The 13,657-nt window shown below is 29.8% G+C and overlaps 1 protein-coding gene and 1 long non-coding RNA gene across 2 annotated transcripts in view; both read right to left on the minus strand.

Moving 5' to 3' along the window:
• Positions 1-13,657, minus strand: part of LOC130677482 (uncharacterized) — a 166,679-nt gene that overhangs the window by 56,554 nt on the left and 96,468 nt on the right. The window lies entirely within an intron of this gene.
• Positions 3,234-5,580, minus strand: LOC130677481 (achaete-scute complex protein T3-like). The gene is made up of 2 exons (XM_057484251.1): positions 4,450-5,580; positions 3,234-3,691 (listed from the first exon to the last, which is right to left on the minus strand). Exon 1 carries the CDS (start codon positions 5,319-5,321, stop codon positions 4,461-4,463), a length of 861 nt encoding a protein of 286 aa, XP_057340234.1. The 5' UTR covers positions 5,322-5,580; the 3' UTR covers positions 3,234-3,691; positions 4,450-4,460.

Here is a 13,657-nt window from a genome sequence, read left to right on the forward strand (position 1 = left end):
AAAAAAAAAAAAAAAAAAAAAAAAGTCGGATGTAATTTAATAATAAAAAAACACAATAATTCTAGAGTAATTTTAATAAATTAGAGGGTTATAAATAATTTTTCCTTTTCTCGTTGTTAGAAAAATTGGAAAATTTTTTTGTCACTTATTATTTTTTTATTGGATTTCTTAGAGATGTGTAAGAGCGAGAATTCGTTAATGACTGGTAACGTCAGTCGCTTGGTGTTATTATATCCCTGTCAATGTCCTCTTGAAGTTTTTGAGTAAATAACCGACCAAAAACTCACGGTAATCGCGAGCTAGCGTGCTTCGGCATCAAGAGATTATACTTTTTTTTGTTTATTTATTTATAAGAAAAAAAATATTTAAGGGGAGGAAAGAAGATGAGGATGCGTTTGGAGCCGTGAAGCTGAACCACAAACAACCGAGCAACTAAGACTCTACAAACAAGATCGAAAACGCGACGAAAAGATCACGGTTTCTCATAATAAAATAAAAAATAGGCTTTTGTTGCTACGACATCTAAATCTGGTCCCTTCCGGCTGAGATATTTAGCGGGCTAATATTTGGTTTTTTCGCTTCTTCACAAAGTCGCGTGACTCGAAAAAAAGTTTAATGAGGAGCTAAATTGTATAAGAAAAATTTCTTAATGTAGACAAAAAAAATTTTTTACAATTGTCAGAATTTAAAAATTTGCATATTCAAATTAGAAATATATATTTTATCTTCATTTGTACTTTTTACTTCTGTTGCAAAAATTCATTTCTTTGTTACAATGTATGTAACCTATATTTTGTCCATTGCGTGACAGTTTAAACAAAACGCATATGTAAGAGCGGAAATTATCAAAGAACATACGCGACCGCCCTAGTAGATTGTATGGAAGTACGAAGAAAAGGGATGACGTTTTTTTTTTTTTTTAAATAAGCTTTGTAGTAAAAGACATTTTAATTATGAGTAAATCAATTAGATACGATTTAGTTTACTTCAAAGTTATATTCGGAGAAACGATTATAAATGAAAATATTTTTCAATTTCAAGTCCGTCAAACGCCTTTCGTTCTTATTTATTCTGATCGATTTCAGTAAACGAGACCAGTTTTTCAAGAAATTTTAATCCCTTTTAAGATGAATTTGAGCAATTTAGTTCAAAATATATCCGTAGTATAATTTTTTAATGAAAAAAAATATAAAGACAAAATTTTCAAAACTTTTATTGATGCAAATTTAAAAATTTCTTTAACAAAAAATATTACAAATTTAATTTTTGCATTTTTTAAATAGAAAATTGTTTGATTAAATTTATTATCAATAAGTAAGAAAAATAAAATACGTAATAAAAATTTTTCAAAATTATGTTACTTGAAAAAATGATAAAAAATTTTGAATTTTAATTTGAAAAATTACTCGTACTAAAAAATTTTCAAAATTACCTCGGATGTAAATTTAAAAAATTTCAAGCCAAAAATATTGAAAATTAGATCACTTAATTTTTTAATTTGTCATCAAATCATTTACTATGTTAATAATTTGTCGTACATATACATATGAGCATTCATGTTTATTATCTGCTATCTGAGTATGGAATAATCTACCATCATCTATTGTGTCAATAGCAAATTATAAAGAATTTACATCAGTGTTATTATTATTTTCTGCAGAAAGACATCACTTAGGTGCACTTTTACGATTATTGATTACTATGGTATTATTAATTTAATATGTTTGATTATAATCAATAATAATCAAATACAAAATAAATAAATTATTCAATAATAATTATTATTGAATAATTTTTAATGCTTTGGTATTGGAGTCTACCTGCTTAAATTACTTAATCGATTTAATTTATTAAATTTATTTTACATATTGTAGGTTTATATTTCATATCTTTATATGTTTTTATATTTAAATATTATTATTATTCTACACATTGTATAACTTTTGTAAATTGCGGCCCTTAGGGAATCTCAATTCCACGGCCAAAAAATTATTAATAAATAAACATAAATAAATAATTTTGTTTTCATACATAGAAAAAAAGGATTTTATATGGAGCGGAAATAAATTTTCTTAGATGAGCACGAAAAAATTTTTTGAAACAAGAAATTTTATTTTGTTCTAAGAAAATATTTTTTTTTTAACTTACAATACAAAAAATTTCTTGGCACAAGAAATTTGTTTTTCTGTGTAATAATTGTTGTAAAAAAGTAATCATAAATAATTTTGTATGTGAAAATTCAAAATTTTTTTCACAATAAAAAAAAAACATAATTTGTTTTTGCCATTTCCCGATTTTTGAATTTTAAAATAAATTTGTCAATAGAAAAATTTTTAAAATTATGTGACAATAAAAAATTTTAAATACTCTTACATATATTATTTTTTTTGTAACTAATTTTTTTATTATTTGTTCATTGAACCAAAGAATGCATCAAAGAATTTTAAGGACCCAATAGCATGAAAAATTATAAAATTTCCAGTTTAAATTTAAAATTGAACGTATTTTGTAAAATGTTAACCGAATCACCAATAATCGTGATGCATAAATTTAAGTACTTGAACGGTAGAACAATAAGGGTTCGTAAAATTTATAAATGCCATGTACTGTACGTACATCGGACAGGTCTGTCCATACTTATATATATATATATATATACTTGGCAAAAAAAAATTTAGTATACCTGACTGAGTTCTATAATATCCGGTACCAAGTACGAGCAACCCGCCCTTATCCCTACGGCTAACCATTCCCTCTACTCCTATCCCAAGTTTATGGATATATTTGGGTATTATAAACCCGAGACCCTTGGGCTATAATTGCCAGAGTATGTCCTCACAAAACCCCAGAAATTTTCAAGAGATCTTATAGTCTTTACTCATCTTTAGACTTAAGAATACTAAAGCTCGGAACTAATTCCCCAGTAGTTATAAATATCTATCCCAAACCCAAGTAATTTTTGATTTTACACTTTGTCATTTTAACATAAATTTTAGAAAGAATTTTTCTTGATTATAAATCAACTAAATATTCATTTGGATATTTAAGGTAAGCACTTTTGTACTTGACCAAGTACTTAAACTACTTGCCTAAATACTTAAAACTTACAACTACAAGGAAAGGAACTCAATAAATAATTTAACAATTAAAATTTATCATTATATTGAATAATAAAATTATGTCATATATTTTAACATTTAAAATATTCAAATATTTACAAAATATTAAGGCACATTATTTATAAAATCATTTTTACAACTCCCTCATTTATCTTTTTTACATACTTGTTTATAAATCTCGATATAAATAATTTTTTATGATAAATTTTCAACTGAGCACTTTTCAATGCATGTTCTGAATGAACATATTGCTTCTATTATCTATATTTTACTATCAAAATTTGTCGTATAAAATATTTTCTTAATAATAACAATATACAAGTACATACTTTTTTAAAAAATTATTTACACATTTTTTCTTCGCTTGAGTTTTCAAGTTTTTAAAAAAACGCGGGTTCTAATATTTCTAAGTTAACATACAGCGAAATTTTTTTTTTCATGGGGAGTTTCCAAGTTGTACAAGAAAAAGAGTATTGACTAGATCACAGCTGATGGCGACAACCACCGATTCCTTATTATTATTATTATTTTCAGTCCACTTGCACGTCCCATAAAATTAAAAATCTGTATTTCTGTAACATAAAAAAATTTTTTCATTAATATTTAAAATTACTAAATAAAATATATGAGTATTTATTTCAGAGATTTTAGAAAAGTTTTCTTGGCATTATGCAGGTATGAGAAAAAACGGGGATGATTTTCAGGTAAGGGCGGTTTCGACAAGGGACTACTTTAGAATTTCTACGGGATCTTTTTTTCTCGTTTTCGATGTCATGGAACCAAAGTACGTGTATGTGTGCATGTATGTTGAGTCGTGTTGTGCATATAAGCATAGAAGAAGAGAAAAGTAATAGTGTACCGGTTCAAAAACCGACAAAGAAGGGAGGGAACGACTGGTATATCCTGAAAGAACCATTCAGGTTAAACGCACCGCGCGAGACTAAATTGTCATATATATGTATAAAAAGTCCATGTTCATTCAAACCGAAATTTGTAAACTTAAAAATTACTACTCATTTATTACACTTTTTAAAATTTAAAAAAATGAGTGAAAAAAATTTTCATGTGATGCAATTATTTTTTTTTCAGTCAATGTAAAGTCAGTGTTAATGAAAAAAAAAATAAATACTGAGTACGAGGGAAGACCCGAAAAGCTGGTGAACAATAGAGTCGTGTACGTGAGTTATTTTGAATGGAGTCTGCGATTTGAATGGCACACAGGGATATTTTTTCAGTGAGGGGTCTGGTAGGATTCCAAGGTCACTGATTATTTTTAAGTTTAAAATCTCAATGTAATTATTTATAAATAAATCGATAAATGAATACTAACCTCAATAAATTTCATTGATTTTCTTGCCACCTCGTTATTACATCAAGCAGCTCTTCATCTTCAGGAGTCATGGGGTCGTAGTTGCCGTAACCGTCAGAGTGAGATACATAGGGTGTAGTGAATGTCGCGCCGTAACCTTGACTCCCAGTGGACGAGGTTTCGGACACAAAGCTCGGGGTCGGCGAACTGGAGGCCTCTGAGCAAGGCAGAATGAAGGACGACGGACTGAGATTGTTTTGCCTCAAGTGCTGCTGGTGTAACTCCGAGTGCATGTCACTGGGATGGAGTTCAACTCGCGATCCACATGTCGAAGGAGGGGGTGATGTCGAGGGAACACTTGTTATGTCAGAACCCTCATGGTCATCCAGCAAACGCTGAAGACTACGAATGTACTCCACCGCCATCCTGAGAGTCTCAACTTTAGACAACTTCTTGCTTCCAGCTCTTGATCCACCATGTGTGCCAGCAGTGTTGCCACCAAGTGCTTGAGCAACACTCTGGGGAATGTGTTGACGCAGAGTCGCGAATCCGTTGTTCACCTGCTTCACACGGTTCCTCTCACGTGCATTCCTACGTGCCACTGATGCCGGCTGGTGCGGTACTGTGCCATAAGGGGTTGTCTGGTACATCTTGGTACGTTTGCAACCTGATTGCATCTTCAAATCGTTTGACAATCCTCCAGTTGACACAATAACGTTACTCCTGTGGCTCTGTATGTTCACGTTGTTTGATGTCAAGCTGGTGTTGTTGTTATTGTGCTGATGTTGATGTTGCTGATGATGATGCTGGTGCTGATGCTGCTGGTGATGATGCTGCTGTACACTCAACATTATGGGCAATGCGTTTTCGTCGTTTGTTCCCACTAATGTCATATCACAAAGTAACACCAAGTCCTTTACGCTAACGAGCGATTCACACTTTTGTTTATGTAATTTAATTTTTTTTTATAAATAATTTAACCGAGCTTCAAGTAAGCTTGTTTACAAATACTACGTTATCGTTATTCGTAAACGTAAGTAAATAAATAGGAAAAAATGTAAACTTTTAATCACGTATAGATCGAGAACCGAAGTACTGGCTGTGCACCCTCGATGCGTACACTACGATTGTGGCTCCCGAAATGTCTGCCGAAGAGGGTACGAGTGGCTTATATAGGTTGTACGGGCACGCGCCGCATCCCCACTGTCAGGCCCCGTCTCATCGGGCCCTACAGTACCCCCACCAGGACCTTCGGACGAAGCAGTACGAAAACTTGCCTCCCACTTTACCTACTGTCCGAGGATTCTTACTCTTAGGGATCTCCCCTCTCGTACTCTGATCGCCCAGTCTCAGGGCACCGAGATTTTCATCTTTTAGAATCGAGATAAATCCCTTTTTATTTAACTACCAAATATTCTCAACTATTCGTTAAAAATTCCTCACATTATTTTTATTTCTACCTTAATATTTTTTTTACAAAAAAAAAAAAAAAAAAAAAAAAAATTAATCCAGCCTTGAAATTAATTTTTATCAGCAAAAATTTTTTTTATCAAAAATAAAATGTGACTGAATAAACATATAGATCATCTCTACCGGTAAAAATAGTTGACATGTAAAATAAAAAATTTTAACGGGTAAAATGAAGCCTAAATTTTTTTTTTGATACTTTTAGTGGCGGCGAGAGCAGCAACCAGATGCTGTAAGTTTAAGTAAGAGTAAGATGAAATATAAGAATAAGAAGCAACAAGTATACGAATGGAGCAGAGGTAACACACGATCGGAAGGGGGTGATGGAACGCGTGTGTGAGGGGAAGCTGGAAGACGCGAGCCTCTCCCTTCCTCAGATCCTGGCGCGCGCCGTACCACAGCCATCGTCCCCCACTCTGTCTTGGCCTCGGGGCGCATCGCGTGCGATCCACCGCGCATCTTGGATATATGTTGTATGTTGTATACTCGGCTCGCGCTCTACTCATCCACTTCTTACTTCTTGCTTTTTACTCCTTACTTCTTACTTCTTACACTACACACTCTTTTCCAGCTCCCGTACCCCGGACTATTCAGACTCTTCTCGTCCATGTAAGCTGCCTGATCTCAGTAGAGAGCAACAAACACCCAAACCATGCTCTTGTCTGATGAAATATCCTCCATCAGAACAGGTATGCCCTGTCTCTTCTTCACTATCCAGCACAACTCGAGTGCTCTCATTGCGTAGGTCGTCAATGCATGTGAAAGTATATCAATTAATTTTTATTTATTTAAATCAACTTAATCATTTCCCTTTTTTTTTTTTTTTAATTGAAATACAGGCAGCAAAAAAAATTAAAAAATTTTTTATTTAACGATTTTTATAAATAAAAGTTTTATTTTTGTATAAAGAAAAGAATCAAGTGGCAAAGACACCGCTGGTTAGTGGTAGCAATAAATCGGATACTTGACGAGACAAAAGGGAACAACAAAAGTGAAGCCAACACAGGTAACTTGGACTTGCTAAAGCTAAAGGATTGTCTCGTTGGATTTTTCGCTTCATCTCACTCTTGCTCGCGGTCTTTTAGCGTAAAGAGTGTGGGATTTTTTTTAATGGTGATAATTTATTTTAAAGATCCTGATGTCAACCGATTCCTCGACGTCCAGACACCGCGTAACGACATGGTCGGCGTTTTATCAGTCGCCGCCATTCGACGTACGTCCAACTAAATGTTTTCAACATAACACTTGGGTTAACATTTTTTGACACAAGAAACACAGACACCCCCGTGGAAAAAACATTTTCTGACAAGAAAAAATTTCTGGATGTCCTTTGGGTATAACTAACAATGAGACTACTGGGCTGCATGAGACGAGACTCTTGAGGATCGAGGATAATAATGGCAGTACCTGCTTTTGCGGTCGAAAAATTTGTCGCGCCGCAAGAGAAAAAAATCCTTTTCATGCTACAAGTGCACGCTTTTGACAAAATTTACAATTTTGTCCAAGTTTTTGTCGTCAAATTTATGGTACTAGATTTTTTTTCATTAATCAATTTTTTTTTTTAAATTTCAGTTGGAAAAAATTTTGGTTTTTAGAATTTTACATCTCGGAAACTTTCAGTAAAAAATTTATCAATAAAAAAAAATTTATTGTAATTAAAACTATGAAATTTTATCTCTATTAGTTCATTAGTTAACTTTTTGAAGGTAAGAAAAAAAAAAAAACTTGAATTTTGTAATTGTTAGTAATTAGTTAAGACTAGATAAGATACAACCCTAAATTACTAGTTACTAGTAAGTTAGACACGATGGGGTGTCGTCTTTCGCTAATACGAAACCTCCAGAACTTAATCCTCTTTAAGATCAAGTTAAATTCTTACTTTACTATGAACTTGATATTTTACTAGGAAATACCCAAATCTCTTTTTTCTCTTAAATAAATAAACTATAAAAAAAAAAGAATTTTTAAAGAAAAAAAAAAGATAAAAAAATATATATGTATTTTTAAAATATATATATTTATCGAGGGTATACTTTCATTTATAACTGTTCATGTAGATCATTAATAATCGAACGTTCTTCCTCATTGACTCCTCAATTAATACCCGCTTAATTGCATTCCCATCGGAATTTATTTGGGAGTATAAGAGAAATAAATGATATTTTTAAAAAAAAGTATTACTGTTGGACCGGTAATTATCACAAAATTAATTACCGCCGTGGTGAGATGAGCGATGCAGTGATTTTCGATCTATAGATCTCAAGACTCCTGTTTTAAAATATATATATATAGGTAGCATGGAAGTATATTTTTATTTTTGGCTGGTGATTTCTTTTGATTAAAAAAAAAAAATAAATAAATAATGTGAGGTAGGAATAAGGAGGCTAACTCGCACGCACTAGCCGCGGGCCACGCGTCCAAATACGCCGCGAATCGATAGGATAGTCTCGTATCGAGTTCTCGAGCAAAGTTACCGACTCGTGATCACCGAGATTAGAATCTTAATGGGGTGGTTTTGCCAGTCGAACGTCAGTCGATCATTTGGATGAACGAGGGTCTACTCAATCCATTCTCTTGGGAGCTTTATAGATCCATTTCTCTTCTGATTATCATCCATACTTTATATATCTTGATATGTGATTTTCATTTTAATATTTTGTATTTTATATAATATTCTCTGATATACATTTTTTTCTATCTTTAATTGGAATTTATGACAGTCGAAATTTTGTAAGAAATAATATCAGTGACTTTTTATAATTTTATCTCGCACGCAAAAAAATAAATAATAAATTTTATTCGGATTTTCATTCATTTTTATTGTTTGAACAATAAACCTGCATCAAAGAAGATAATTCATAAATAATATAATATTTAAAGAGAAAAAGTATAGGAGTAATACTCTAAAATATACTGATATGAAAAGAAAATAGTTACTCTTGGTCTTTAAATTTTATTGTTTGAAATGATAAAATACGTCGACGTATATACGATCGTCTTGCTTTGTAGGTATAACCGCATCAGTAATACTTTAGGTTAATTCTTTCACATACATTGAAGCTCATAAACACAAGTAAAATTTTATTGTTTCAAACTATAAAAACTGATGCGCTTAAGATATTCTTTCTACAATTTTTAGAAAATAATAATTACACAGTTTAAAAATTTGTGTTAAATTTAACCCAAATTACATGTCCCAAATGGTCCACTCAATTTTTTTGTGCTAAATTAACACACTATACTTGTGTCAAACAATAACACAGGTTTAAAACTTGTTGAGATCAGATAACACATTAAACTTTAGTTAAATTTACACTTGATGGTGTAAAATAATTGACACAAAATATTTAACCATTGAATTTTTATACACAAGTACACAAAATTTTCAACTGTGTATATAACGTTGTATATAAAATCAAGTGCTCGACATTGAAAATTTTATTTATCATACTGAATGTTTTTTTACTTTTTTACCGTAAACTTTAATATTCCAAACAACGAATGTTGAAGCTGAAACGCTAAATTATTATAATTTCATTTTTTTATCTACCAAACAGTAATTTCTATTACTTGTAACATTATTTATTTACATATAAACTTTAAATTTCAATATTCAAATTAAGATTATTATAATTTATTCTATAAAACCACAAAATTACTGTTTGAAATGATATTAAATTGTGACCACATTCTAAATTTTTAGTTATCAATTATTAATTTTTATAATTCATTTTTTTGCGCAGAAGGTGTAGGAAATTGATGGATAAAAAATTTACTTATTCCCAAAAATCTGATCTTTTGAATAAAATTTTTTTCATATTTTTATCTCAATTTATTAATGAGTTATGAATTTTTTGAATTGAATTCAAAATTTCACATAATTTCGAGTCATTATGTAAAAATGGTCGTTTTTTAAAATTTCATCTCAAATATTATTTCAATAAAAAATATTACAATCTAAAAAATTTGATTTTTTCTTAATTAGTTAATCAATTACAAAATTTAAAGCTGTAAAAAAAACATTTATTTTTTTTGTGGCAAATAAAATTGAAATATTAGCAATTTTTTAAATAAATTAAACATATTTGTTAATGAGACACAAAAAAAAATCCAACTCGATGTACTAAACGTCCTTGAATTAAAATGTTTTGTATTTGTACAAGGATGTGTATTGTATGGTTATTAAAATAATTAAATTACTATGACAAATATACACATATACTTAATTAAACGTTTTTTGAAATAGGTTACATGACATTTTGATAATTAGTAAGTATATGTACTATATATACAGTTTAATTTTTTTTAGCTATAAATTAAAAGACACAATGGCATATTTATTTAATGAAAAAAAATATAAGTACTATGGGTTTAAAATTTGTCTGATTATTCGTTTTCTCTTGTACTCGTCCTGAAAACCTGCTTTACTGTACGAGCTTATATATACATATATATGTATATATACGATATAAATATATGCATATATAGGTAATTACCGAATCACGTGTATGTACAAATACAGCTCGTACGGGTGATGATACGTTTGCTACGGCTATCAGACTTAATTTCCATTGATCGTGAACCAATTCCGGCTTTAATTTTAAATCCAATTTTTTTTTGTTTCAGTTCTCGGTATATTATTGGATTTTATTTTTTATTGACACTTACAAGTAACTTTGAGAAAGGCGCATCGTGACTTAAATATTCAAAATAAAATTTACTTCATTTAAAATTGAACATTTTTTTTTTGTACTTTAATTTTTAATTATTATTTTCAATTTTACGCTCTCAATAAATTCATTCCATCAAAATTCAATAATGAAACTTTTAAGGACACAATTATATGGGGTAAAGTGGACCGTAGGTTATTAATTCAATGGGAATTTTAATTTTCTCATCGTTTTTTAAATAAATTACTATAATAAATTTTCATTACAAAAAGACTTGTCATAAAATTATATGACACGGGGCAAAGTGGGCCGTGTATGATTAATTCAATAAAAATTTTAATAATTATTTAAAATTTTTTCGTACCTTAAAAAAATTTCTATCATAAATTTTCATTATCAAAGACTTTTATCGCAAGATTATAAAACATTGTGTAAAATGGGCCGTTTAAAAATTAATATAATGACTATTTATACATTTTTTTATATTTAAAGTGAGTTTTTTTCATCACTTAGATACAATAAAATATTACAAGAGGTAAAATGGGTCGTGTAAAAATTTATTAAACAAAATTTTATGATTAATTTTTGAAAATTATAACTTTCCAAAGTAAATTTCGATTATTTATGGAAATTTATATTTTAGGTAAAGGATTTTAAATTATGGAATCAAGTAAACTATCAAAATAATTTAGTGACTCAAATTTCATAATTTTTGAAAATATTAATTCTTGTGATATATTTATACCTCAGATAGAAAACATAAAAACATAAAAAATTTAATTATTAATAACAAAATCAATAGTTACAAAAAAAAAAAATATATATATGAAAATTGAGATAACGAACGAGTTGTTTCGCACGGTGTCTAACGATCCCACAAATGACATACTGAGAAAAAATAAGACATATGTTGCATACGTTACTCCATCACATGGCCCACAAGTTCCATTTAATTCCTAGCCGCTCAACTTGAGGTATTTAGACTACGCATACTTATATACACATATACACACATATATATTATATAATATATGAGAAGGCTGGTTTGGTAGTTGTTCTGGTGTTCTTATAGTCCCCCTCGAGTATAAGCATCCACGCTAGTGTACAGACATTTATGTATACCCCATGCATGGTACCACGCAGAATATGTATATAACCTGTGCCCTGGGTCGTATGTGACAGATGCTAGTCGGTGACGCCAGAACATGTGGAAATCGATATTTTGGGGTGGAACATGGGGACCAACTCTACTGTCAGTACACATGTGCTTATAAACAGGTACTCGCGTATATCTCATGTGTGTCAACTATCGGCTATGCTAATGCCTTCAAAAATACTTTCAGTTTCATCTACCTGTCGGCTTTACTCATAAAATACACCCGACAATTCACAATTTATTATTATCATTTTTAATAGCTGAAATTTTTTTTTTTCTTTAAGAAAGACAAAAAAATTTTGTAAGCTATTGAATTGCAATTTTAATTTGATTAAAACAATTAAAAAATGTTTCATAGATTTATGTATCGCCATAAGGCTGAACCAGATGTTTCAAACCCCGAAAAAAATAAATACGTAAAAAAAAAGTTTGTCTGATTTTTTTTCTCAGACTAAAATGTATACAATTTTTTACACATTTAGTTACAAATTTTTTAGTACTAATAAAAAATTTTTTTTGCTCATACTTGGCATTCTTAGTTTATTGAAATAAATGGTGTGTATTTTAATAAAAAAAAATCAATTATTATTTTGCACACCGCGAACGTTAATTATAACATATGGTGTGTAACTTGATCGATAAGAAATTTCTTGCAGGAATAATTTATCTATTACGATTTAATGCCGTCAATTAAATAAAATTAGAATAAAATTATTTCATTCCTGTTTACAATAAATTTTAATTATACGAGGTGTGCAATTGAGTCGGTAAAGAAGAAATTTTTTTAAATTTGATTTCTAGGTAAATAATGTAAAATTCATATATACACTGCAAATCAGGAGTGAATTCGGAGTCTGAATTTTATTTAAATCCGCATTCACTCTGATTCGGAGTTTCAATATTAAAATAAACTCCCCTTTGAAGAAAATTTAATTCCGAGGGAATTAAATAAATAAAAAATCATCTACTCCGCATTCACTCAAGATTTAATCTGCGTTTACTCCAAAAAATTTTACACTGTATATATAAAGAACCCAGTACTAAAATAGACTATTTTTGACCAAAAAAATTTTTTTTTGTTCAAAAATATTCAAATACGGTTTTGTAGAAAAAAATTTGGGGCAAGTTGATGTCCGGTCAATTTTGTTTAGTAAAAAAGTTATTTTTTTTTTAGTGCTTGTTATCTAAATTATTTTACGAAAAACTAAAAAAAAGGAATTCGAGGCGAAATTGGTCATTATTGAAATTTTATTGATTAATTAATTTAATTATAAAAATTAATTTGAGTTGTCATAAATCAAGGTGAAAAAAAATTCAAGCAATCAGTTTTTTTATCTCAGTAGCGGGCAAATTTACTTCAAATTTAGATTTTTTCAATTCTCAATGAAATCATTAAAATAAAAAATACGAAAAAACAAATTTTTTTTTGTAAAAATTTGAAGGTTAGACTGACCAACTAGCCCCGCTCTTCTCTGCGAATCGCAATGAAGCATTTTTGAAAAAAGAAAAGAGTCAGTCTCAACTAAAAATAATGTCTTATTTTCCCCAAGTTCCCCTTATTACTATAAATAATGAGTAATAAATATAAATTTATATTTATGAAACAACAGCATGTGCAATTTTAAATTTTACCAGCTTATGACAAATTATAAATTGAAGCTGACAAATATTAAATTTATATTATGATTAATAACCATAGCAGGTACTTACATGAATACACAATAAAAATCTGATACCCTCGATGCACGCATACGTAAGTACGTTAAATATGCAGTAAAAGTGTTAAATTAACGTACGACCTTGGGTCAGACTTGGCAGACTCCTTACACATTCACACATTTACACCGACAACTCTCATGAACTCGATGGGGTGTCGATGATCCCCCTCGTTACATTAAATATGCAATCACGTCTTAATCATTATTGCATTCTACTC

The sequence above is a fragment of the Microplitis mediator genome, chromosome 11, assembly GCF_029852145.1.
Source record: "Microplitis mediator isolate UGA2020A chromosome 11, iyMicMedi2.1, whole genome shotgun sequence".
Taxonomy (NCBI): domain Eukaryota; kingdom Metazoa; phylum Arthropoda; class Insecta; order Hymenoptera; family Braconidae; genus Microplitis; species Microplitis mediator.

Excerpts from the sequence above, each read along its gene's own strand:
- LOC130677481 (XM_057484251.1), bottom strand. The coding sequence starts at position 5,321 with ATGACATTAGTGGGAACAAACGACGAAAACGCATTGCCCATAATGTTG.